Source organism: Convolutriloba macropyga, chromosome 13 (genome assembly GCF_964194025.1).
Source record: "Convolutriloba macropyga chromosome 13, txConMacr16.3, whole genome shotgun sequence".
Classification (NCBI taxonomy): Eukaryota; Metazoa; Xenacoelomorpha; order Acoela; family Convolutidae; genus Convolutriloba; species Convolutriloba macropyga.
In genome coordinates, this window is record NC_134480.1 from 17,594,403 (window position 1) to 17,618,986 (window position 24,584).

General features: G+C 34.8%; 1 protein-coding gene across 1 annotated transcript in view; it reads right to left on the reverse strand.

Annotated features, from left to right (window-relative positions):
- The window catches only part of LOC142351643 (protein phosphatase 3 catalytic subunit alpha-like), a 205,726-nt gene that overhangs the window by 148,378 nt on the left and 32,764 nt on the right, over nucleotides 1-24,584 (reverse strand). The window contains exons 3-6 of the mRNA XM_075403782.1: nucleotides 13,190-13,415; nucleotides 8,590-8,817; nucleotides 7,006-7,331; nucleotides 6,555-6,680 (exon numbers count right to left, since the gene is read on the reverse strand). Of these exons, the coding sequence (XP_075259897.1) occupies nucleotides 6,555-6,680; nucleotides 7,006-7,331; nucleotides 8,590-8,817; nucleotides 13,190-13,415 (906 nt within the window). The remainder of the gene's footprint in view (nucleotides 1-6,554; nucleotides 6,681-7,005; nucleotides 7,332-8,589; nucleotides 8,818-13,189; nucleotides 13,416-24,584) is intronic.

The following is a 24,584-nucleotide window of genomic DNA, read 5'->3' on the forward strand; positions in this document are numbered from 1 at the left end:
AGTTTCCAACGAGGCTAAGGAGAATATTCCGCCGTCCGAATAACCAAATTTTCCAGAAATAACTTTAAAATAGGAGGACTTTTTGATCTGATTATGTTTTGACGCTTAACTTTCAATGTCTTGTGTTGCTGTTTCTTTCCTTATTTAGATGCTCTGAGAAGAGTTCTTTCTTTATTCAACTTTTACATAATTTGCATCAATTTGTATCAGAACTTTTGAAACTAATGTGTGGTGTAATTTATCAGCTCTTTTGTTACGGAGTAATGCCCTGTTTTTATTGTTCCTGCCTCTGCTGTTTTCTTATTTTTATCAAGTTTTGTTCTTTCTTGTGTTTAATTTATAGTTTCCTGATAGGTTTTCTGGTCATTTAGTGGGGTTTCTGGTTTTTTTGAACTCGTCCATAGCTCTTGTTTTTCCATTACTGATTGTTGGGCTAATAACAGTCGAGTTTCAATCGCTGCAAAATTTTTCAGAGGCATGTCTCAATCAAACAGGAGTCCGGTTTTTACTGACAACGAAGGTCACAGCTCTGATGCTTCAGCTCCAGTAGAAAAGAAAAGAAAGAAAATTGCTCGTATCGACGACAGCGAGGGAGAGAACTGTGACGCGGTTATGGATAATGGGAGTGGGGTGCTTGCCAATGATAAACGTTCATTGCAGCAAATTGGTGCTGAAGCTAGTCGTAAGAAGCCTGACTCAAATTGATGTCCTGATGATGAAGACAAAAATGCAAATGCTTTGGAGACCACAACAATAATGAAACAAGTCTCACCAGGGGAAACTCCTAATTCAAAAGATCTGGAGAAACCTGATGCTTTGACTGCCTATCCAACGATAACATCATTTCAAGACAGTATTCAGAGTATGCTTACCGAACACCAGGCCCGATTGAAGTCCATTAGAAACAATGAGAGAGCATCAAACCTTGAGTTCCTGGGTTCTGTAGAGCATTTTCTTTTTGGAGAGAGTCTTTTTGTTGACAATAATCTGTCGGCTGAGCCAGTATTTGTGAATGGAAAGGACTGCATGCAGTTGCCAGCTGGAAAAGAGCCATCCAAATTCGGGAGAGAACTGGGCAAATTCATTTTCGGCGAGAACCGTGACTGCCAGTTGATCACGCATATGATAGGTCCCAAACGGAATCACAGCGACATGCGCTCCAGAGTTTCACACGATCTTGAGACAGCTTTTGAAAGTTTGTTTCTAATAAGCTATTATATTTATTCTCCAATTTTAAATACAATCACTCAAAAATGAAAAACCTTCCTCTGGGGGTATTATAAAGGTCATTAGTTTGATCTGCTTGATTTTTTGATATAACTTTCTTTAAGCACAGAAAACAGTCTTCTTCGCAAAAGCAGAGAGCTAATCAATTACATAGCATGCCTATTAGTTTTTGGACTATATTTTGTTTTGTTTAGAAACAGTTAAAGCGAAGTACCCAAAGCAATCTGTCCTAGCTTACCGTGAGGCTAAAGCAGCTGCAAATCAGATGGGACTGGATTTGAAGAAGAAGTTCAGAGGAAGCAACGCACAACAGATTTAAATGCTCAGAAAAACCTTCAGAACATCTTTTCTGTTGCCTGAGAAATTTTTTCTCATGTCAAACTTAAACAGAATATAAACGACGAATGTCCGCTTCATTGATAGACAGATCTTGTCTGAATATATGTCCGCAATAGACTCTAAAAATAAATTTCTTTATATGTTTGTTTGTATTTTTTTAAAATTGTTTTGCAATTTTTCTTCGCAAAAACTTTTCTCAAATCTGTCAATCTGTTGTTAATTTCTTTGACTTGATGTAGTATCTTGCACACTACATCAGTGCAAAAAATCCGTGAACAAAACTTTTTTGCAAAGAATGGTTGACAAAAAGAACTTTTGGGGAGAAGATTTACCAATTTATGCTTTGCCAAAAATCTGTTAAATTGGAAATTTTTTTTTTGTACTTTGTTGATTTTTGTTTGTGTTTTGGGCATTCAATTTACTGCTTCTTTTTCTTCTGCTAAAAAATCTTTTGATCAATTTTGTTGATTCGATTGTTGACGTCAAGAGTTTTTCACAGTAAATGTTTTTAGATAAAATGCGAAAAAAGCAGAAGAGCGTTATCCTTGCGCAGTGTGATGCACATGTGACAAAAGCCGTTTTGGAGGAAACAGACCGTTTTGTTGATACAATGGTAGCAAAACTATCAGTGGAAGAGTACCAAGTTCTTTTGGAATCGTCTCCTCTTCATTCATTTTACGACCAATTGCTGCGAAAATGTTATCAAGAAGCAAAGAATGCAAACTTTTCCATTCGTCCGGACAGTTTTTGTGGCTATGGGTTATTTTATAGTGGTGCGGATGTTCTGGAAACTAGCAAACAAAAGGACTGTTTAGAGGGTCTCTGGGCGCTGTTAGAAGTCATTGATGAAGAGGATCAACAACTGATAAAGCCAATTTCAATATTCCAAGCCACTGAAGTTTGCAAAAAATCGAGAGTTATGATTGGAGCCGTGCGGTTTGCGAATCACTCATGCAAACCAAATTGCAAATATGACATTAAGGAAGTAAATAACAGGAAGCGTGTCATGCTCAGGCTTGTACGAGATATTTCACCTGGAGAAGAACTGACGGTTTTCTATGGGAATTCGTTTTTTGGTGAGAACAATTGTGATTGCTTATGCCCTTACAAGGAAAGTCATTTGGTTACAGTTAATGAGAAAACGACTAAAGAAAATTTGTTGTATCTAAAAGCCACGAGCAAAAACGTAGCGGTTAACTCGAGATCAAATTCGACGCAACACCGTAGGCGGCTATTCGTTGATTATAAATCAAGGAAGCGCGTTAAACTTGACAGCGAACTCAGAAATTTTCCATCCGATTCCTCAGATGACTACAGTTCAAAAGAAAGCGATGAAAACAATTCCAGTGAAAACAGTTCAAACAAAAATGACACAGCCAACGAGAGGAAAAACGTTTTGAACATTGAAAACCAAAGCAGACAAAGTGAGGTTGCTTTCAATTGCAGTTCGAGAAACTTGAACAATGAGGACATTTCATGTGCAAGTGATGCAAACCAAAACCCAAGCTCAACTGATGTGGAAGAAAGTTTGACCGATAGCGACATAAACTCAACCACTATCTCAACTGATATTGAAGAAGTTTTGGCTGATAGTGACAACGATTTAGTTTCAACTGCATTTGATGAGAAAAGTCTTCCTGTTGATAATGAAAATTCAAGCCCAAATGGTCTTGCAAATGGTGTTGGGCTATCGAACAATTGTCGCTATCTAATATCTTCTCCTAATGAATCACAAGCTCCTCTCATAGTGATAAATGATGTATCCGAAATTGGGTCGCCAGAAGGTGGTTTAAATGAAATTTCCGAGTCGACAGAGGTGGAGCAACAAGATGAATTGAGCCAAATCAGCATTTCAAACTTCAGACTGTGTGTGAACGCCATTATTGCTAAGCATGGTTCCTCTGATGCAGAGGCCAGTGATTGGATCCGACTTTTAAAGCTGACTAATAAATCTCATCAATTTCCAAGTTTCAAGTCAATTAAAAAAAATTATCACTCATCCAAACGCCACATTAGCAACTCCGTGAAAAGCTGTGCTTCGGGAGATGTGTTTTTTCTAAATTTTGTACAGGAACTTCAAGATATTGTACAGAAGAATATTGCAGCTATTTTGAAGTACGATTCAAAACGAGAGCGGTCTTCCGATTTGAAGATTCCTACTGCTATGAGTTCTAATCAAAGATCTATCAACATATACTTGCTTATTAATTCAGATGGTGTCAGGCTGTTGAGGTCATCAGGGAAATCTTTGTGGGCAGTCTGCTTTGCAGTAGCCAATTTGCCGCCGAAACTTCGATCATCTTTCAAAAATATAGTTCTGGCAAGTTTATGGTTTGGATTCAAGAAACCGTCGTGGAACCATGTTTTTGAGGTAAGTTTTTCTGTAATATCACTAAATAGAAACTTTTATGGGCTCCATAAATTACGATTTTTTAGTTTATTGGGAGGGAACTTGAAAAGAAACCGAATATTGAATTTCAAAAGAAGACGTTCAGTTTGAACTTCCACGTTGTCCTTCTTGCCTGCAACTGCCTCGATGTTGAATATGCATCACCATCTTGCTACTTACGGCTGTATATTGTGTCTTATTGAGACAAAGGTACACGAGAAGACGAGATATTATCCATTGAAACAAACTTCAATGAGAACACCTGACGTGCATCAAAATTGTATTGAGATATTGGAACGTCGAAACTTTACGGCTTTCAAAGGTGTTAAAGGCAGAAGTAAGCTTTTCGACATCATACCCAATTTACCACTCGCTGCACCGATCGATGTTATGCATCAGGTCTACTTGGGTGTTGCAAAAGTTCTACTTCATGTCATAGTTTAGAAAACAGTGAAATCAGATATTGAATCCATCAACAATATTGTTCGGAGTCTTAAAGTAAGTTGCATTTTTATTTAAAATTCAGATATTCAGTTTCAACACGCATTAACTTGATTTTGTTCATTTCTTTCAGTTGCCCAGTGAATTCAAGCGAAGAGTAAGACCGCTAAGTGAAATTGAGTTTTTCAAAGCAAATGAATACAGAGCATGGCTATTTTACATCGGTCCGGTACTATTCAGTTTCGCAGTTAACGAGAGACTGTATGAGCGGTTTACACTTCTCAGCTTTTCTATCCACTTATTGATGATTTCCTCAGCATACGCCAATGATGCAGATGATTTGATTAAATCTTTTCTATCAGATTTGAAGGAGGATCACTCAGAGCACGTGTTTACGGCAAATGTCCACTCCTTGATGCAACTATCATGGCAAGTACGGCAGTTTGGACCACTTTGGACGTCTTCAGCAATGATGCTTGAGTCCGCAAATTATTTGTTGCAGTCGAAGCTAACACGGACGGTTAATCAGCTGCCACTGTTAGTCGAGAGATATAGAAGAAACAAAGAGTCTTACAGAGCGACTGTTGAGAATGATATGTTGTACGATTTTTGCCACAAACTGCGAGGTACAAAGACATTTGTCCACAGGAGTGTCTCATTTGACTGTGTACCACACTATTTGAAACAAAGTGGCAGGCAATTTTTCAGCAACTACGAGTCAGATCTGTTTACCCTGGACTCAATCTCTCATACGTCGGCAAACAACAGTTACATTGCTTATGTCTGGAAAAACAAATTATGCTTTGGCCAAGTTAAAATTTTCTATATAAATGAAGGCTTCGAGATGCTCTCTGTTAATTGCTTCTCCGTGTTGGAGAAATTTCAATGCTCACGTGGAAAAAACTTGGAAATTTATTCCTTTGTAGTTGTTGAAAACATTGACAGGAGAGTCTCAATCCCTCTGGATACGGTGAAGGAGAAATGCACGGCTATTTCAACTACAGATAAATTTTTTTTGACACCCTTACTTTGTATGACTGAACATGATTAAGCACATTGGCTTAAAGAACATGAGAGTTTGTTTGTAAATGTTTTTAATTGCGGAACCATGTTAAATTAATTTTGTGTTTGGTTAAAATTTGAAACTGTTGTTTTCGACTAGATGCATTGTTTAGACAGTAGTGAAACGGAAGTTAATGGGCGTCATTTTCCTGAAATATCAAGCCGAGATAGATAGATATATAGATAGATAGAGATATTGCGAGTTTGGTCACACTAAATTTTTTGATACTTCTTGGAAATCATACGTAAGACCATAAATGGTTCTTATAAACCATATGTAAGACCATAAATGGTTCTTGAAAACCATATGTTAGACCATAAATGGTTCTTGGAAGCCATACGTAAGACCATAAATGGTTCTTGGAAACTATACGTAAGACCATAAATGGTTCTTGGAAACCATACGTAAGACCATAAATGGTTCTTGGAAACCATACGTAAGACCATAAATGAAAGTAATGGTTCCATCTGTTTGCCACTCATTTCCCATCAATCTTGTATGGAATCTTTGAAACCATAAACAAAACCATTTATGGTTCTTAGAAACCATTGCAAGAACATACAAGAAATTTTGGCGCTTCTTGGATGGAACCATTTATGGTCTTACGTATGGTTTCCAAGAACCATTTATGGTCTTTTTTATGGTTTCAAAGAAGGGTCAACCCGGGGAGTCTTGCTATTCGCAAATGCTCGTCTGCGAATTATTGAGTCCATCCTTAATTACTAATTTGAGGGGTTATATTGCAATTATTTAATTATTTATAATGGGAACGAATTCCAATTTCCAAGGTCATGTTGGTTGCATCGTATTTACTTATTCTGTCGAAAACAGTTAAACGTGCGAGTATATATACTCGCTATCTGCCAAGTATTTTTTGTTCTGATAATTTTTTTTGTTTCTTTGACATTCGAGTCTATGTTTAGGTTTTTGTAATCTTTTCGGTTTGTGCCCCCCCGTTCATGCACACCCAATTACAGAGCACGTGTCATTACATAGTAAATCATTATGTAAAATATGGCACGGAAAAGATGCCTTTGTTCTTTTGGGTTTGAAATATAGTCAAAGTCGCAGGTCAACCACAGAAGTGTAACCAACCTCAGTACATACACTGCAGAGCGCGAACAGAAGCTGGGTTATCATTCTGGCGGCAAAAGGCAGAGACCACACCAGACCATTCTGGAAGTTGGGAAGCCAGTAGGGGTGGCTCTGGCATAGGAAAGTCTGAAAAAGGAGAAAATATTATAAAAGAGCGAAAAAACTCAGAATTATAATAAATTTACATTTGTGCTTGCTATAATATGGTTGATCAAACTATAAATTTTTGAGTGCAAATAATGTGTTATACAATCAAATGCAAAATTTACTTGAACAAAATACATATAAGTAGGGATTATGTAATGCAAGAGGGTTTACTACAAGCGTTCCGGTGGATTTTTTTTTGAAATTTTTGCTTTTTTTTTAAATTTGTTCAAAGCTATGGCGGATTAAATTTTTTAAGGAAACAATTCACGCATGTTCTGCAATAATTCAATAAGAACAAGAGTACCTTCAAGTTCATATTCTTCTTTTCATAGCACATTATCACAGCCTTGTTACCATAGGTCTCACAGTAATTAGGAGCCGAAAAAATTGTAATCAGCGATGGAAACTTCGACTTGGGCATCGGTTTGTACATTTTGAAACCCGCATCTTGAGCTTCGTGGCCTCTGACTATGGAAATGAGCCCATTATGATTGAGGAAATTGCAGACAGCTTTGTAGGAAAAATGGTAGGATATTTGTCTGGCCTTGTTAGGGATGAACATTTCTGATATCTTTTCCTCGCCGTAATCTTTCATCGGATCCGACCAGAGGAGATCCATCATTGAGTCGCCTGTGAAAAAAAAAATAAAATTTGGATGAACTGGAGCTATTATGTCAACAATCAATGATAATTTTGTCTGTTTTTGAAGCTCGAATAGATACATTGAAAATAACGTTCTCGTGAAAAGAAATGTCTCCCATTTGGTAGTTTTTTAAACGTTTTTATGTAAAAAACGTTTTTACGTTATTCATGATGTTTTAATCAAAACATAGCCGGCAGATTGCCGGAAAATAGCCGCGATAGACGCTTGTAGTGTTACATGAATTGAAACAACTATAGAAATAAAATAAACAGACCGACCACCAGTCCTTTAATAGACCACTAGACTTTTTGGGTTAGCTTCGGACTGTCGTTTTTATGAGAGACATAAGCTCTATAAGGAGAAAGCCCTAATAGGGCTTTTCAAAATTAGGATCTTTTCCGTTTGTGCCCCCTCAGCTTAGTGGGCGCATATTATCTGCATCCCCCAGATGCACGTGCAATATTTGGGGGGGGGGGGGGCACAAACGGAAAAGATCCCGAAATTAATATTCGAAATCAAAAACTCAAGACTCTAATATTCAAGAATTAGGGCATATGTTTGGCACTACTTAGATGTACACTATTGACCTTTAATAAGTAAATGTTCATAAAATTCAAAGTTTCATAAGTGAGCTCAGAAGTCATTTTTTTGAGTGAGGTAAGTCATTGAAAAAGTCATTTCCAAGAAGTCACGGTAAGACGAAACAAAAATCTGTTAGACGAAGTAAAGAACATAGCAGGACAAGTCCTGACGTACAATTCAAAGATTTTTCATTGACTAAACAGAAAACTAGACCAAGAACGGACTATGAATGGATTGGGAAAACCATTTAGAGAAAAATCCGATCCAAAAAATCGAAAAAACTGTAAAAATCAAAGTGAAATTGCCGCATTTGAACAAAAAGCCACTAGCGAGAAAGCGAATTTTTGTTCAAACACCGTTTTCTCACTCTACTTTAAATTTAGAGCGGAAAAATTTCACGCCGCAAAACCACTCGCTTTTTTGCTCCACTTCCTGTTTAGGCGTGACCAAAATCACTACTCTAATTTGACTTCAAAAATCATGAAAATGTGTGAACAGATCTTAAAAAAAAGACAGCGCCCCAATACAATTCAAATTCTTTGAATTGTAAAAAAAATTTAGTAGCGCTATATTAGCCGCCTAGAATTGAGGACTCGGCTATTAATTATGGTACATATATTTTTTAATGAGGTGGTGAGACTTTGCATAGCTTCAAACAAGTACCCTTCCGGTTGGGTTCCCGGAACCTGTTGATTCTGCCGACTTCAGACACATCTCTGATTTCTGGACTCAACCCCCCGTGGACACAGAAAAACTGTCTGTTCACAATAGCTGCTAGGGGTAGGGCATCGAATGATTCCATACATGCCTTGTACACATTGTGCGTGTATTTCACAAGACACTCGTCTTTGAATGTAAAGATTTTGGTCAAGTGGCGGCTTTCGTGATTTCCTGAAGTTTACAAATAGAACTATTTTTTAATCTTTTAATCAGTTAGGGGTTTCCTTGTCACTGATCTCCGCCACACAAAAAATCGGATCTATTCCGTTTGTGCCCCCCCCCCAAGTACGTTATGCCCCCCCCCCCAGTACGTTATCCCCCCCAGTATGTTATGCCCCCCAGTACGTTATGCCCCCCCCCAGTACGTTATGCGCCCCCCCCCCCCCCACAAGTTACAGAACACGTGTCATTACCCCCCAGTATGTTATGCCCCCCCCCCCGTACGTTATGCCCCCCCCCCCCTGTACGTTATGCGCCCCCCACAAGTTACAGAACACGTGTCATTACCCCCCAGTATGTTATGCCCCCCCCAGTACGTTATGCGCCCCCCACAAGTTACAGAACAGGTGTCATTACATAGTATGGGGGTGCAAATAATATGCGCCCACTAGGGGGGGCACAAGTGGAAACTATCCAAAAAACAACCCTAAAATTATGCTAAACTTGTGTTAATTGGTGGGTCTATAATTTATGCCTTTTATACCTATTATGCCTATTATACCTTTTATACCTATTATACCCTATTATACCCTATTAAACCCTATTATACCCTATTATCCCCTATTATACCCTATTATACCCTTTTATACCTATTATACCTTATTATACCCTATTATACCCTATTATACCCTATTATACCCTATTATACCTATTATACCCTTTTATACCTATTATGCCTATTATACCTTTTTTAGAGAATGCAGTTTTAGGACACTTTCTTCTCACATCAAACAATATTATTGCAAACGCTCAATACAACCGCAGGTTCAACCATTCGTTTAATAGAAATAAATTTCATTCCTTTCAACGCAAACCATTCAACCAAACGTATTACTACACCAGGGGAAATAATCATTTTTAATAATTCGTATAGTAACGCGAGATGATGTATTGCTTGTTTTATATTTCAAATTTGATATCGATGTTTAGGGAAGGCACTTCATGGAAATGGAGAATCAGTCTTATTATTCTACTTATTTTATCTTCAAGAACTGTATCTTCAAGTGAATTGGTGTACGACAATTTTCATGAGGTGCCACTTTTCGTGTTAAACAATAGAACATCGGGAACGCCATTTAATTTCATTCCAATTTCTTTTTCCCGTATATTAAATGTTTCTTTTGTCTTAATAGTTAAGGCTTCTATCATGATTCAATGTGGAGATGTAGAACAAAACCCAGGGCCAGTTCTGAAATACGCTGAGTGCGTTAAAACAGTAGGCGCGTCTTTTAAGAATAATGTAAAGATTTTCTCCCTCAATTGTAGAAGTATTGTTGGTCAGAACTCCACCTTAAAGCAATTAATGGATGATTTGGGAAAAAAACACAATTTTTGGCTTTACAGAAATATGGCTCAAAATGAATGAAGATACCAATTTTGGGAAGTACGCAGTGAAATTTCCAATGTTTCAGAAAAGATATGAATCTTTCATTACATGACAAAAAAAGTGGAGGTGGTCTGCTGCTCTATATACCTAGATAATTCAAACCTAAAGAACGTTCAGATCTTACCACCATCTCGGTATCCCGTTTCGAAAGCATCTGGGTAGAAGGTGAGTTCAATAAAAAATTTGATAAATATTTCGTACTGCCCGACCAAACAGCTTTCTGAAATGTTTCTGTCAGAACTAGCTCTGGGAATTGACTGTGCTGCAGCTGAGAACAAACGAATAATTTTGATGGGCGATTACAGTATTGACTTTCTTCAGAAGATTGAAAAACGAAAATTAGAAACGCTATTTATTCCGTACGGGTTGGTGTCATGTAACACAAAGATAGGAACAAGACAGAGTATCAATAAGACTGCATTGACTGATTATATCATCACAGAAGACTTCAAAAAATGTTTTGTTACAGAGAGCATCTTGAATAGTGATCATTACGCAACAGTTGCTATATTAGTAGAAAAATTGATGATGAAACAAATGCTAATCAACAAAAACTTTCTTGGACAAAAAGAACTATTCTAAAGAAAAATTCCAGGAATATATTCGGAGTTCAGATTGTAGTCTTTTTCGGATGTCAAAAAATGCTAACGAAATGATGTTGCAATTTTGTATCATAGTCGAGCAAGCAATAAATTTTCATACACCATTGAAATCCTGTTTTGTGAGGAATGATAAACCCAAAAAATTTCCTGAATAGAAATAAATTCCTATCTGGAAAAAATTTCAAATCAGAGAATGAAGCTTTCCTGTTAAAAAACTTTATTTCTCTGAACACAGAAAAAAGTCGCTGAAAATTTATACAAATTTGTCAAGAAGTTAGGAACAATGAAAAACAACAAATTGTAATAGACACTCTGGGTAACAGCTTCGGTGAGCTTATTACAAACGGAAAAGACATGGCAAACCTTTTGAACTTCAAGTTTTCAGTTTTGGGGAACACTTTGGCGAAAGTAAAAAATTTGATAAAACATTTTTCTCAGCTGATACGGGAAATACAAATAAATTTTTCTTCAAATATGTTACTTGTAAAGAAGTCCATGATTTAATAAAATGTTTGAATGTGAACAAACTTTTGGGTCCTTCAAAAATTCCCGCATGGGCGTTCAAAGATGCCCAATCGGTCCTAGCGGAGCCTCTCTGTTTTCTGATAAACGAGTTTATTTCTGAGTCTTCTTTTCCGGCTGACCTCAAAAAAGCTTTGGTCTCACCTCTTTATAACAAAAGAAAACACAGAAGATCCCACTAACTATCGTCCAGTATCAGTAACCGGCGCATTGGCAAAAAATTTTGAGCAAGTTATAAGGAACCAAAATAATGACTATTTGATCTCAAATAACTTGCTGTCACCTAAACAATTTTGATATAGGAAACCTCACACGAAATACTAATAGAAAAATTGAAATGTTTAGGATTCGACGGAACATCTACACAATTGATTAGATCAAATTTGAAAGACAGAACTCGAAAAGCAGTTTTCTCGGGAAATGAGTCCGACTGGATTTTACTTAACAGAGGAGTGCCACAAGGGACAGTATTAGGACCAATATTGTTCAACATTTATGTGAATGATCTTCATAGAGTTATTGATTGTGACAATTGTCAAGTAATCCAGTACGCCGATGACACTTTACTCTATTCTTCTCATACTAATGAAAATATAGCTAGAAGTTATTTGGAAAAAATATTGAAAAACTGTGTTACTACTTCCAATCACATCAATTAATGATGAACAATAAGAAGACAGAATATATCATGTTTGCTCCATCAAAAAAAGCACGAACTCCATCGTATCTCAATGTTAACGATGTGAACATAGGAAAATCGTCGTCGGGGAGAATATCTAGGACTGATATTAGACAACAAATTAAACTTCAAAGAAGAGATCAAAAGAATACCCTCCAGAATGGCGTGCAGCATCAAAATCTTGAAAGATATAAGGAACTGTTTTCCTATAAAAACTAGAGTAACACTATTGAACGCGCTTGTTTTAATTCACATTCAATACTCATCTCTTATGCTTGTTGGTATCAGGAAAAATCTCATGATAACATTAGAAAAACAACTTAATTGGGGAATAAAAGTGTGTTTCAAAAGAAAAAAGTATGATCGCTCGACTGATTTAAAAATAAAAAACAGAATCATGCCTGTTGAATTCCTTCTCAAATATCGATGTATGGTATTTTTCTTGAAATATGTTAGGAAACAATTACCAGCTTTTAGTAACAACAATGTATTGCAAACTTCCAATTGTAAACAGAATGCGAGAACGGGAAAAATTTATCCGGCTACGAAAAGTAATTCGGAGTTCCTCGATAAATCATTGATGCTGCAAGCCATGAAACTGTACAAAGAATTTGCATATGAACAAAGACAAAAACTCGATAAGGTTAAAAACATCAAAGGTTTTTTGAAAGAATTCTATTTCAAGGAATATCTGAAGGACCCAAAGGCATTAGAATACAGAGATTTGCTGAGGGACGTTTATTAAGTTTTCATTGTTTTTAATTTCCTTATTATCCAATTTTTTTTTTTATGTTTTTGGTATTCCAAACGTTGTAAATAAAATATATTCTTATTGTTTTTTGTATTTTAGAATTTGTACATTGCCATTTTGTTGACACTTTTAAGGTGTGTAACATTTTGGAATTCAATGTTTTCTTTTTTCTTATTATAGCACCGCTAAGCTGGTGGGGTTAAGATTGAAAAACACCCCCAACTTGTGAGCAAAATTGAACAAATACTCAAAAATATGTCTAGTCGCTCCGCAATACTTAGGAAGATTACTTGGCCTGTCGGAAGAAAACCCACAAAATTTTGGAAATCAAACATTGAAATTTTACAGAAGTTTACAGAAGAGAGAATCCGAGAAGAACGAACCTCTGAGAAGCAACACGTGTTTTGGATAGGCAATCTTCATAGCATAGAGCAGCAACACACATTCTATACTGAACATGCCCCTGTCCACGTAGTCCCCCAAGAACAGGTACCTGTTCACACTCGCCGATCCCCCAATGGAGAGAAGCTTAAGCAGGTCATAGTACTGGCCATGGATATCACCCACGATCAAGACGGGAACTGGCACCTCCATCAATGTTGGCTCATCCTACAAAAATGGTTGTGGTGATTTTTGTTAAATTGCCGAGAGAAAACTGTCGATTCTAAATTGTACATATTTTAGCCTGGCCAGAAGCTTCCCTGGTCAAGGTCCCCGACCCAAGTCAGCTCTTATCAGACTAACCTTCAGATTTCTAACTCTGCTCAGACCGTGCCAGACTGAAATTACCTCTGATCAGACTTTGGTGCGACCATCGATCTACTTGTTCAACATATACTTGGCTAGAGAGGTGGAGCCTCGAGGCACAACAAGGAAGGAGATAATGATAAATGGAAGATGCCTATGTACACGAGCTTAAGACCACGTGGCGTCATGTTTAGCACACTAGGCTTGCAAGTAAGAGTTTTTTGCCTAGACCCTCTAAAAACTTTTATTACGATCAATTTCCACTCTACTCTATAAGACTCTGCATAGTGTGGCATTCTAATTACAAAGGAGAAAGGGATTATAGGACGGGTTTTTGCTGGCGCTATTGCAAAAAGGTATTTTATAGCGGGTTTTTTTCGCAGTAGCTTGACTATATCATATCAAATAATTGAATGGAGTTTGCGTAATATTTTCTTTTGAAATGCTGCTCAAAATGCAAAAAAGCTGAAAAAAGACACAAAAAAGCAGACCTTCAAGAAACTTGTTTTTTTTTAAACTTTTGTCCTACGAAAAATGCGAACAGTTAAAAATATATTTTGCATGAATATTTTTTATTGCACACGATTGCTAATGTTGAACAGAAAATAGGTCTAATCTACAGAAAGGAATTTTGCTGACAATCTCAGTTTCCATAAAACACTAAAATTTCTCCTTATAAAGCTTTCAAATTTTGTAAAAACTCATTGAAAATTCTACAGCGAATAATTAAAATTAGTACGCATTGTTTCAAACAACTTAAAGAAACCCATAAATATTATATTGGTTTCGAAAGCAAAAGTTTGGAAACAACTACATTAATTTTCAGATGATATTCTTTAAGAACATTCATATTTACCATATTTAGTTTTTGGAGGCAGTTCTTCAAACTTACAAAACCATTGCAAAAATAGCTTTTTAAAAATTGATGAACTTGATGCTTGTGGACATGCAATCCGGTCCATGGCCAGGCCTCAGTGGCCTCTGGGACTTGATATGAATCTATCACAACCGAACGTGATATAAGTTTCCCCAAAGAAACACATTTTTTCTATTTCAGGTTAACGCGACTTCTGAGCAAATTTACGTTATCATTAATATCCTATTTTAAAACGCGGAGTATCTGTTGTGCAATCGTTTTTTGAGAAAGTGGTATCAGCCTACTCTCAATTTTGATTGAACAGCAATCAATTTCTATATTTTGGTACGTCTGGCATTTTCACTAGCGATGGAAAATTGGTTTTGACGGAAAAGTTATCATTTAAATAGCGCTGTAAACTTATCAAAATTGCATAATATATTTAATTTAGGTCAGATACTGTGATCATGTAAGTTTCTAACTTCTGCTTTACATATTTCTATACCCAATTTGTAGGGACGAAAATAGCTGTCGTATTATTGTCGAATTAGCTGTCGTAGTATTAATTCAAATTTAGCGTTTGCTTAAAATGGCAGGTTAGAAACAGCTTTTCTGCTGTTTAAAGTATCCAGTAAATGAATCCTGAGATGTTCTGTTCCGCCTATCTTGTTTTTATCAGTCTTTGTTTTTCGCTTGTTAATTGGAATTGATTTCATGTTGCAGATGAACCAAATTTTTCCTAAAAAGTGATAAGTTACATAAAAAGTTTCCTAGAAGAAAATCAAGTTTTATTGGAAACTGCATCAGGACTCTATTTTTCCAATAACTTTTTATTCCGACCCCACTTGTGGGGGGGAGGAACTATATACTCAAATGGGTTTTTTTTGTTCAGTCAATTTTGGCCGATCGATATATTCATCGCAGAGAAATATGAGTGGTATCATTAAAAAGCTGGTCCAGCGTAGAATTCAAAATTAAAAAGATTTTTTTGATTTTCGTTTTTTTCTAGGAGTTATCGAGGATTGAAATTTTGTGTGAAAAACGGGATATTTGTTCACTTTTAGTGTGATTTTTCTTCAAATTAAGATATTTTCTATAAAAATAGTATTTCAAACTTAAATTTCTTGCCAGAAAATGAACGAATTTCGTGTTCCTAATAGACTAAAGGCGATAAAAAAGACTAGTTCTGGTCTCATAGGGAGCTTCAATACCAAAAAAATACGAAATTTTTTGATAGCTGTTTTTTTTTCAAATTTTCTACTTTTTTTTTGCTTTTTTAAGTCACCTAGAGACAAGTCACTTTTCATATCGAGGTTCCATTAAGGAAAAACCTCCTTTACATTCAAATGAAGCCCAATGAACAAAAAAAATCGTTTTCAAGGAATTGCTCATGTTTTTTTAAATTCGAGTTTTCGTAATTTTATTTGAAGTTTTGAATTTCTTTTTGAGGTTTCACTAATTTTTTGGAATTTTATGGCATGGACTCATTGACTAACAGTGCAATATGTTCCGTAATGAGATTTAAGTGACCATATCTAGTGCTTTGAGTGAACAGCTAATGGCTGTTAAGATTTTTAAAAAAATTTCGAAAAATTTTTCAAACATTAGCCAATCATAAACTTATTATCGTGAACTGTAAGTCAGTCTCTCTGATGACAGCACCCTCTTCCCTAATACTGTAGCCAAATTTGGTCTAGCTGAAGGTTTTATCTTCTAGCTTTTAGTATTATGACTTCAATGACACAAGATTTCAAAAATTTTAAAATTTTTTTTGGATATTTCTGTATTATTGGTTACTTTTGAAATCTTATCACATTATCCTATTGACAGCTCCTATTGGCTTCAAGAAGACGTTCAGTGGATCACAGATGAAATTTACGGAGAAAAGCTTATGGTTTCAAATGGCTTCGACTTTTTCTTGTCGCACTTCTCTACCGAATTTTTGGTTTTTGCCTGATTTTGTTGTTGTTTTCATAGTCATAAGACTTATAAGACTTGTTGTGATTTCTTATTGGTCACCTATGCATAAGAAACATCCCCTTACTCCTATTAAAGCATATTTGAGCGTATTTTTTTTACTTCCTTTGAAATTTATCGAATTTAATGGCTGTTAAGAATTTGAAAAATACTTTTTTGAAAAATTTATTTGAACTTAAACCAATCTTAAAATTTTGGTGAACTGTTAGTAACTCTCAATATTGACAGAACCCTCTTGCTTTCCACAGAAACTAAAATAAACTTCGTTGGCATTTTTATCTTCCAACTATTGATTATATGACTTCAATATCACAAGAATTCAAAATTAAAAAAAATTCGGATTTTTTTGTATTATTGGTTACATTTGAACTCTTATCACATTATCCAAATATTATACACACTATCCAGATATTATTATAATCCCATTGGCTTGAGAAAGACATTCAGTGGATCACAGATAAAGTTTTCAGAGAAAAGCTAATGGTTTAAATGGCTTCGAAATTTTCTTCTCGCACTTTTCTACTGAATTTTGGTTTTCTTATGTTTTTTTTTGTTTTTGTCATAGCCTTAAGACTTATTGAGATCTCTTATAGATTATCGATGCATGACAAACATATTTTTGTTGCCATGGTGTTAATTCTGAGCGTAGTTATTGACCTCCTTTAAAACCTTTTGAGATTAATTGGCTGTTAAGACTTTAAAAAAAGTTTTCGAAATTTTATTGAACATTATCCTATCCTAAACTTTTTTCGTGGACTGTTAGCCAGTCTTAGTACTTACAAGAACCATTTTTTATTTCTGATGCAGTCAAAAAAACTCTGGTTAGTGGTTTCATCTTCCTCCTATTAGTTTTAAAACTTCAATGCCACTAGTTTTCAATTTTATTTAATTTTGCGGGCATTTTTTTGTTTTTGGATCCTATTGAAATCTTATCACATTATCCTAAAACAGTTTCCATTGGTTTAGGAAATACGCTCAACAGATCATGTATAAAGTTTTCAAAGAAGAACTTAGGATTTAAATTGTTTCCACATTTTCTTCTGGCACTTTTCTAATCAACTTTTGGTTGTTGCCTGTCTTTGTTGTTGTTTTCATCTTCAATAACTTGTTGTAAGGTCCTATTGTCAAAATATGAATGGCCAAAAAACTTGTTGTCCCATGGAGGCATAATTTAGCGTATTTAGTGGATTCCGTTGAAAGCTAATGAAACTAATGGCGTTGATACCACGAGTTTTCTCAAAAGTTTCGTTGTACTAATGTATTTGTTCATATTTGGCTTTTTGAAAATATATTAATAAAAAAGAAGAATTCCCTTGCTGTTAAAGAAATAATTGAACATAGACAATTTTTCAGTCAAAAGTTCATTTTTATTGCCTTCGACACTTTTCTCGCTCAATTTTTTTCTTGAAATTGCTGTTTTTGCCTGTTTTTGTTCTTTAGGTAACCGTAAATTGCTGACAAGTCTCTTAGGCGTGTAACTGAGGATTGAATTATTGATATTACCCGAATCAGTTACTCAGTTTTTAGCCTTTATTCTTAAAATTTATGATATACATTTTCAAACATTTTTCAAACTTTTCAGTTTTTATAGTTCTTTTCGCCAAATTGTAACTTATTTTCATCAATGAGAGGTCACATCCAATTTCTTGTATCCCAAGAAATAACATATCTACTGATATTATTCGTCACCCATGCTTTGTTTGCTGGGCACTATGCGTTTTTATAAACATTTTTTGAGTGGTCATTTTTGCGCTTCTTTTTCTCTTCTTTCGGGACAATCGCGTAGTAACAGATCCCAATGGTTTACAAATGTGGCCCAAATAAACTTATCTAATCTCTCAGTATAATTCCTGCAGTTGAATTAGTAGAGATAAAAATTGAATTAAAAATGCGTAATATTCAGGTAATAGCTAATGATTTTAATCGTTGCAATAGTTTGTGTTTTCGCAAATTGTTTTCCAATTTTTTTTTTAGGTTTTTCTTTAGTTTGTTTCTATGGCTTAAACTACCCAAAGTCAAAGCCCTTGTGTTTTGTAGTAACTTTTTAGTGTTTTATCATGGATTATTTAGTTGAAAGCTAAAGATTGTTAAGACTGTTGATATTTCTTGGTTTAAAAAATGTTGGTACATTTTTGAATTTCGCCTCGTTGATCGTAACATAGTCTCATTAAGAAAACTTTCCGTCCGCTGTATAGTTAGGCCAAATTAAATTTGAGTAGTTAAGGTTATATCTGACTGCATTTTGCGTTTTGACGTTGTTACTATGTGCTTTTAAATTTAGATATTCAGTTTTTGCCAAGAAGTTTTTGTTTTTGCTATTTTTTTGTTGTTTTTTTGTCTCGTAGTCTCTTTAAGGTCAAATCACATTGGCGCTGTAATAAGGCATGGCATTATGTAATTCATTCAGTAGATATGTTGTGTAACGATTGTTTCAAACTCAAGCATCTATTTTTGTTATTTCTTCATTTGGTTGACAATTAAGTCAAAAATTAAGATGAGCTCGGGTGGGAACATCATGTGCGAACGCACATTAACGAGCCGCCTTGTCTGATCTATGATTAGTAGGTTTTTAGTGGGCATGTACATAGCTATGTTCAATTTTGCATCAGAAAGCGATAAACAAATGAATAAACAATTTTCAGTTTTCCAAAGTTTACTTGTTAAATGATGGGTCGGAACATCACTTCTGAACGCACCTTAACAAACATTTCTGTTAACTTCTTTTACAAGAACTCTTTCAGCTAGATAAACATACCCGGCAGATTGCCGGAAAATAGCCGCCGTTGATTCCAATAAGCATGATTGGGATTGAAAGAATAGAAGATATTGAAAAAAAAAAGATTTTTGTACAAAAACATTTCTTAAGTCCGATTTATTTTGATGGCATTTCGTAGTTGAACATAACGTACTTCTGTTTCTTAGAGAGAGGCTACAAAGGCTATTATCAATACAATAAGCATTAGAGATGGTAAATAAGACTTATAGGAACGACGTTCAAATAGCGGGCACCTAAAATTGGGCTTTATGGGTTTATCCCGTTTCTACTTCTGATTTCAATTTTTTATACTGACTCTGTTCATTTTGAATTGCTTTGCTGAGCAACTGATGTTCAAAATCACTTTTAGCAGAATGAGAGAAGAGAGAAACTAGCCTAGAGAAGTCAAAAGATATCACGCAAAATATTGAAAAAGCGGTAAAATGAGGTAAAGCGAAACATTTTTTTTTATTCGATGAAGTAAAAAAAACATAGCAGGACAAGTCCTGAAATACAATTCAAAAAAATGAAAGAAAAACTAGAAGTAAACTATCTGACCAGCAGATCACGTGAACAATGCCAAGGAAAACAGAAACAAAATCATCTTCAAAAAACACAAATTAAAATAATAAAAAAAAACTGAACAAAAATATACTCATTGCTAAAACTCTAGAAGCTTTTACCCCTAAGGCAAAATTTGATCTCTTTAATTATACTATTTCAAAAATACGTTCAAACCCAATTTTTGTTTCTGAAATCGGTCATGTATTATATCTGAAAAAACTGAAAGAAATTCATTGGCCCTTGAAGATCGATTAACTCGAAAATAACCAAAAAAATTCAAAAAAAAAGAAATCAATTGCAAATTTTAATGAAATGTTAGAAAACATCGTGATATTAACATCTTAAGAATCGTTTCCGTGTATCTAGAGGCTATTAGACGCCATCCCGTAACCCAATTCCAAGCCTTCAAAAATTCATGGGCTAAAAGACCGATATGCAATAATTTTTAGAAAAAATTTCAAATTTCAAAAAATAGAAATTCTTTCAAATAAAATGTAGAAAACTAATCACTTGCCCACTAGAAACTATTTAATAACATACTATCAAACCTTGGATGAGGTTAGCTGGCTACTGAGGTGAGAAAAACTGACTAAAAGACAAAGGTTTTGGAAAAACTTTTTAAAAAATGCAAATTTTGTCAAGAAATTTCTAACATTCGAAAGGTTAAATTGTTGAAAACAAATCCATTGAAACTAACAACCATGCAGTAACTTTTATCAGACCCTGGAATAGGTTTTTCGGTACTTGAGAATGGACAAATACGAAAAATTGACGAAACTTCAGAAAACTTGAAAAAAAAATGCAAATTTTATCAAAAAAGTGCAAAATTTTGAGACATTAAAATGTTGAAAACCAATCCGTTGTTACTAGAAACTATGCAGTGCCCTATTGTCAAACCTCAAAGGAGATTCCTTGGACCTGAAGCTGGAAAAACTCAAAAAATGACAAAAATTTTCAAAAAACTTGAAAAAAACAACTGCAAAAATTAGTATCATTTTGCGTGTTTGTGTTTGTAATACCAAAACATATAGCTCATAAAATAGTCATAAAAGGTTAATTTGTCTCGAAAAAGGCCTTCGTCAAGTTTTAAAAACTTCAACCTAAGACTAATCAAACAAAAACTGAAAAAATCACAAAAAAACATGAAAAGTTGCAGCATTTTGAGCCCAAAAACTCCTAAAAACGACCTTTTAACCTTCAATTAAGGCCATCCCAGCAGCTGTACCACTCTAAGCACTTGAATGACTACTAAAGCCCTCTTTGGGCCCCTAATGAAACTTAATGCCAGGTGGTCTTTACCTGTTTATCCCGTTTTGAAAGATCAAAGTCATTGAAAAATGTGTGAACACATCTTAAAAAAAAACACAGCGCCCCAATACAATTCAAATTCTTTGAATTGTAAAAAGAGGAGCGCTATAATAGCCGGCTGAGAAGATGAGGGCGGCTATTAATTAGGTCAATAAATTAACCTCGGCAACTTAATTGAAGCGCTCGTGTAAAATATTGACTGATGTCAGACGAAGTGCTATTAAACGATTAACGGGTGCTTAACTATCTCGCTACCGGTTTCACTAGGGGATTGTCGTAGCGGACCAATAGGTACTCTCGGGCTTCAATAGATTTCAATCAAGCAAATGTTGGTAGCTAATAAGACTTGTAGTGAAAGAAAGTCTCATTTTAAAACGTCTTTCATTTGACTACATGGCTTTAAGTAAAAACACTGCCACCAATTGAGTTCAACTGCACAAAAATCAGAATAAGAGGACAATTGGACCAAACAAAATCAAAAATCGTTGACGCAAAACCTAATCACAAATTCAAAATTGTAAAACGTTAAAATTGCGTTGAAAACAAAAACTCCCTCACGACACACAAAAACCACAAGCGGGGATTGTCTCCGCGTTCACTAATTCATTAAAACTTACAAATATGATATCTGGGAAAACGATTTACAGTTGAACTCTGTGGATAATCAATTGCAGTTTATCCAGTACTACCACTATTATACAGTGAAACAAAAATTAATACACGTTCAGGAGCTTGACAATCGAGAAAAAAAACTTGACTCATGTCAGGAACTGGAAACATTACCTTTTTTGGTACAGTTCAAACATAGCGGATAAACGTCGGAAGAATTGCTCTCGAACGACCAGTGGAGCTCAAATTTTTTGCGACTTGCTGCTTCAGTCAGGGGTGGGGTGGCGTTGACGCGCTCTATGCACATCGGGATTGAAACAGAAAAAGAAGAAAGAAAAAATTGACAGACCTTTTTCTGGTTTTTTTTTCAGTGCCAAAAAGTATTTTAATTAGGCGTGTGTGGTTTCCGTTAGATTCTAAAACTATACTTAGTCTAGCTTCTAAGCTTAAAGCTAATAAGCTTCTTACCAATGTCAGCTAGCAAACACTCTAATGAATTTTATAGCCTTATTCTCAATGACTTAATGACCACGCTTTATCGGTTTGTCCAGTCTATTTTGCATTTCCTCTTTTGACCTTGACAGTATTCACCAAATAACGCAATTGATAGCGTGAAAGAATTTAAAATCTATTCAGTTGAAACAGTGATTGAGGTAAGTCAGAAGTCAGGCGTGAAAATTGTGACTTATGTAGAACAAAAAACTTGATGAAAAGGTAAAGCAATTTTTATAAATACATAGCTGGACAAATCCCGATCTACAATCCAAAAAAATGAAGGAAAAACTGAGACCTAATGTACCTGAGCAGCAGATTAATTGAACAATTTCAGCCAAAAGTACGAAATCTCAAAAGTTGAAAAACTAAAAAGTCAAACAAACTAAATCAAAAAAGCATCATTGCTAAATTTCATGACACTTTTACCTTGATGTCCCAATATGATACAATTCAATATACTCATTAACTCATGAACAAGCCTTGTCAGAGGTTTATTTACCACTAAAGGTAGATAAACTCGAGAAATACGAAAAATGATTAAGAAGGATTAAAAAAAGGAAAATTTAAAGAACCTTTCTGTTTTGCAGAAATAGCTCATAGTCATTTTTGGCTCTGGAGTTCTGTCTTGTAACCCATCCGTAAGATTTAAAAAGGTTTCGTCGGCCAGTAAAGATCGTTTAACTCAGTGATGACAAAAAATTAAAAATATAAACAATTGCAAAATTAAAAAAAATGCTTAAAGTGCTGATGCTAATATCTTCAGAACCAATTCATTGTCTCCAGAGGCTATCCAGTACCCATATTCCAAGTCTTAAATAGTTTCACTGGCTCAAAAAAATCGATAAATTTTGAACATGATAATAATTTTCAGAAAATATAAAAATTAATTTTTTCCGAAAAATTGCAAAAACTCGAGTTAAAATAAGATAACAAACCCATTATCTCTAGGAACTATGCAGTAACTTATTACTGAACCCTAAAGGAGGTACTTGGGCCCATTGTGCCGGAAAACTCAAAAAATCCACACATTTTCAAAAAAAAAATTGTAGGTTTTATTTAAAAAAAACTGCTTAAAATCGTACTAATAAAACAATGAAAGATATTTCTCGGCCAATAAAAATTATACTTTAACAAACTAGCGAACACTATAGTAGGTTCCAAGACCATTGGGGAAAGGGATCCTAAATTTTAAGGAATTTAAAAAGTTTGCAAATTTTTTAAAAGAATTTGCTAAAGTTTGTGATATTGAAATCTTGAAAAACATTGATAAAACCCTAGGCGATAGACCCGTGGCCCTTGTGGCTATAAGAACTTATAAAATGCCAAATTTTCAAAAAATTGCAAGTTTTTTTCTTAAAAAATGCTAAAATTTGTGATAGTAAAATATTGAAAACAATTCTATGGCCCATAAAAATTGCTTCCGTTAACTCAAGCCCCTGAGTAGATTTTTGGCTCCGGGACTTGCAAAAAAACTTAAAAAATGACAATAAATATCAAAAAACTTGAAAAAAAATTGCAAGTTTTTTCAAAAAATTGCTAAAACTCGTGATGTTAGAATGTTGTAAACCAATACATTACCACTAGAAACTATTCAGTAACCTATTATCAAGTCTTTGATGAGATTCCGTAATACTTAGGGCTGACAAAATTCAAAAAAATTGCAAAAAGTTTTTTAAAAGTTTGAAAATTTTATAAATTAGTATAAATTGGCGTGTTTATGTTTGAAGTTCCAAAACATTTAGCTCATAAAATGGCCATAAAAAGTAATAATGTCTTGCAAAAGACCTTTACCAACTTTTACAAAGCTCAATTGTAGACTGGTTCAACACAAAACTCCAAAATTGATGAAAAAACAAGAAAAAACGCAACATTTTGCGCTCAAAAACTCCTAAAAAGACCTTTTAACCATGCATACATCTTTCCCACTAACTTCACCGCTCTAAGCGCCCGAGGTATTACTAAATGCGGCTAAGAGCCTCTAATAAAATTTGATGTGCTCTACCTGTTTGTCCCGTTTTGAAAGCTCAAAGTCATGGAAAAAGGTGTGAAAACATCTTACAAAATTTTTTTAAAAACATAGCAGGACAAGTCCCGATCTACAATTCGAATAATTTTCAAACAATTAATAGACCTAAACCGAACTATGAGTGAATTGGGAAAACCATTTCCGAAAAATCAGATCACAAAATTTAAAAAAAAACTCAAATCAATATCAAAAAGCGGCATGGGAACAAAAAACCAATAGCGATAACGAGAAATTCAGTTCAAACTGAAAACTACGCCGAATGAACTAAGTATCGATTGGGAAAACCATTTAGAAACAAATCCAATGCAAAAATCGAAAAAAACGGTAAACATCGAAGTGAAATTGCTGCATATGAACAAAAAACCGCTAGAGAGAAAGCGAATTTTTGTTCAAACACCGCTTACTCTCTCTACTTTTAAAATTATAGTAAAAAAAAATTCG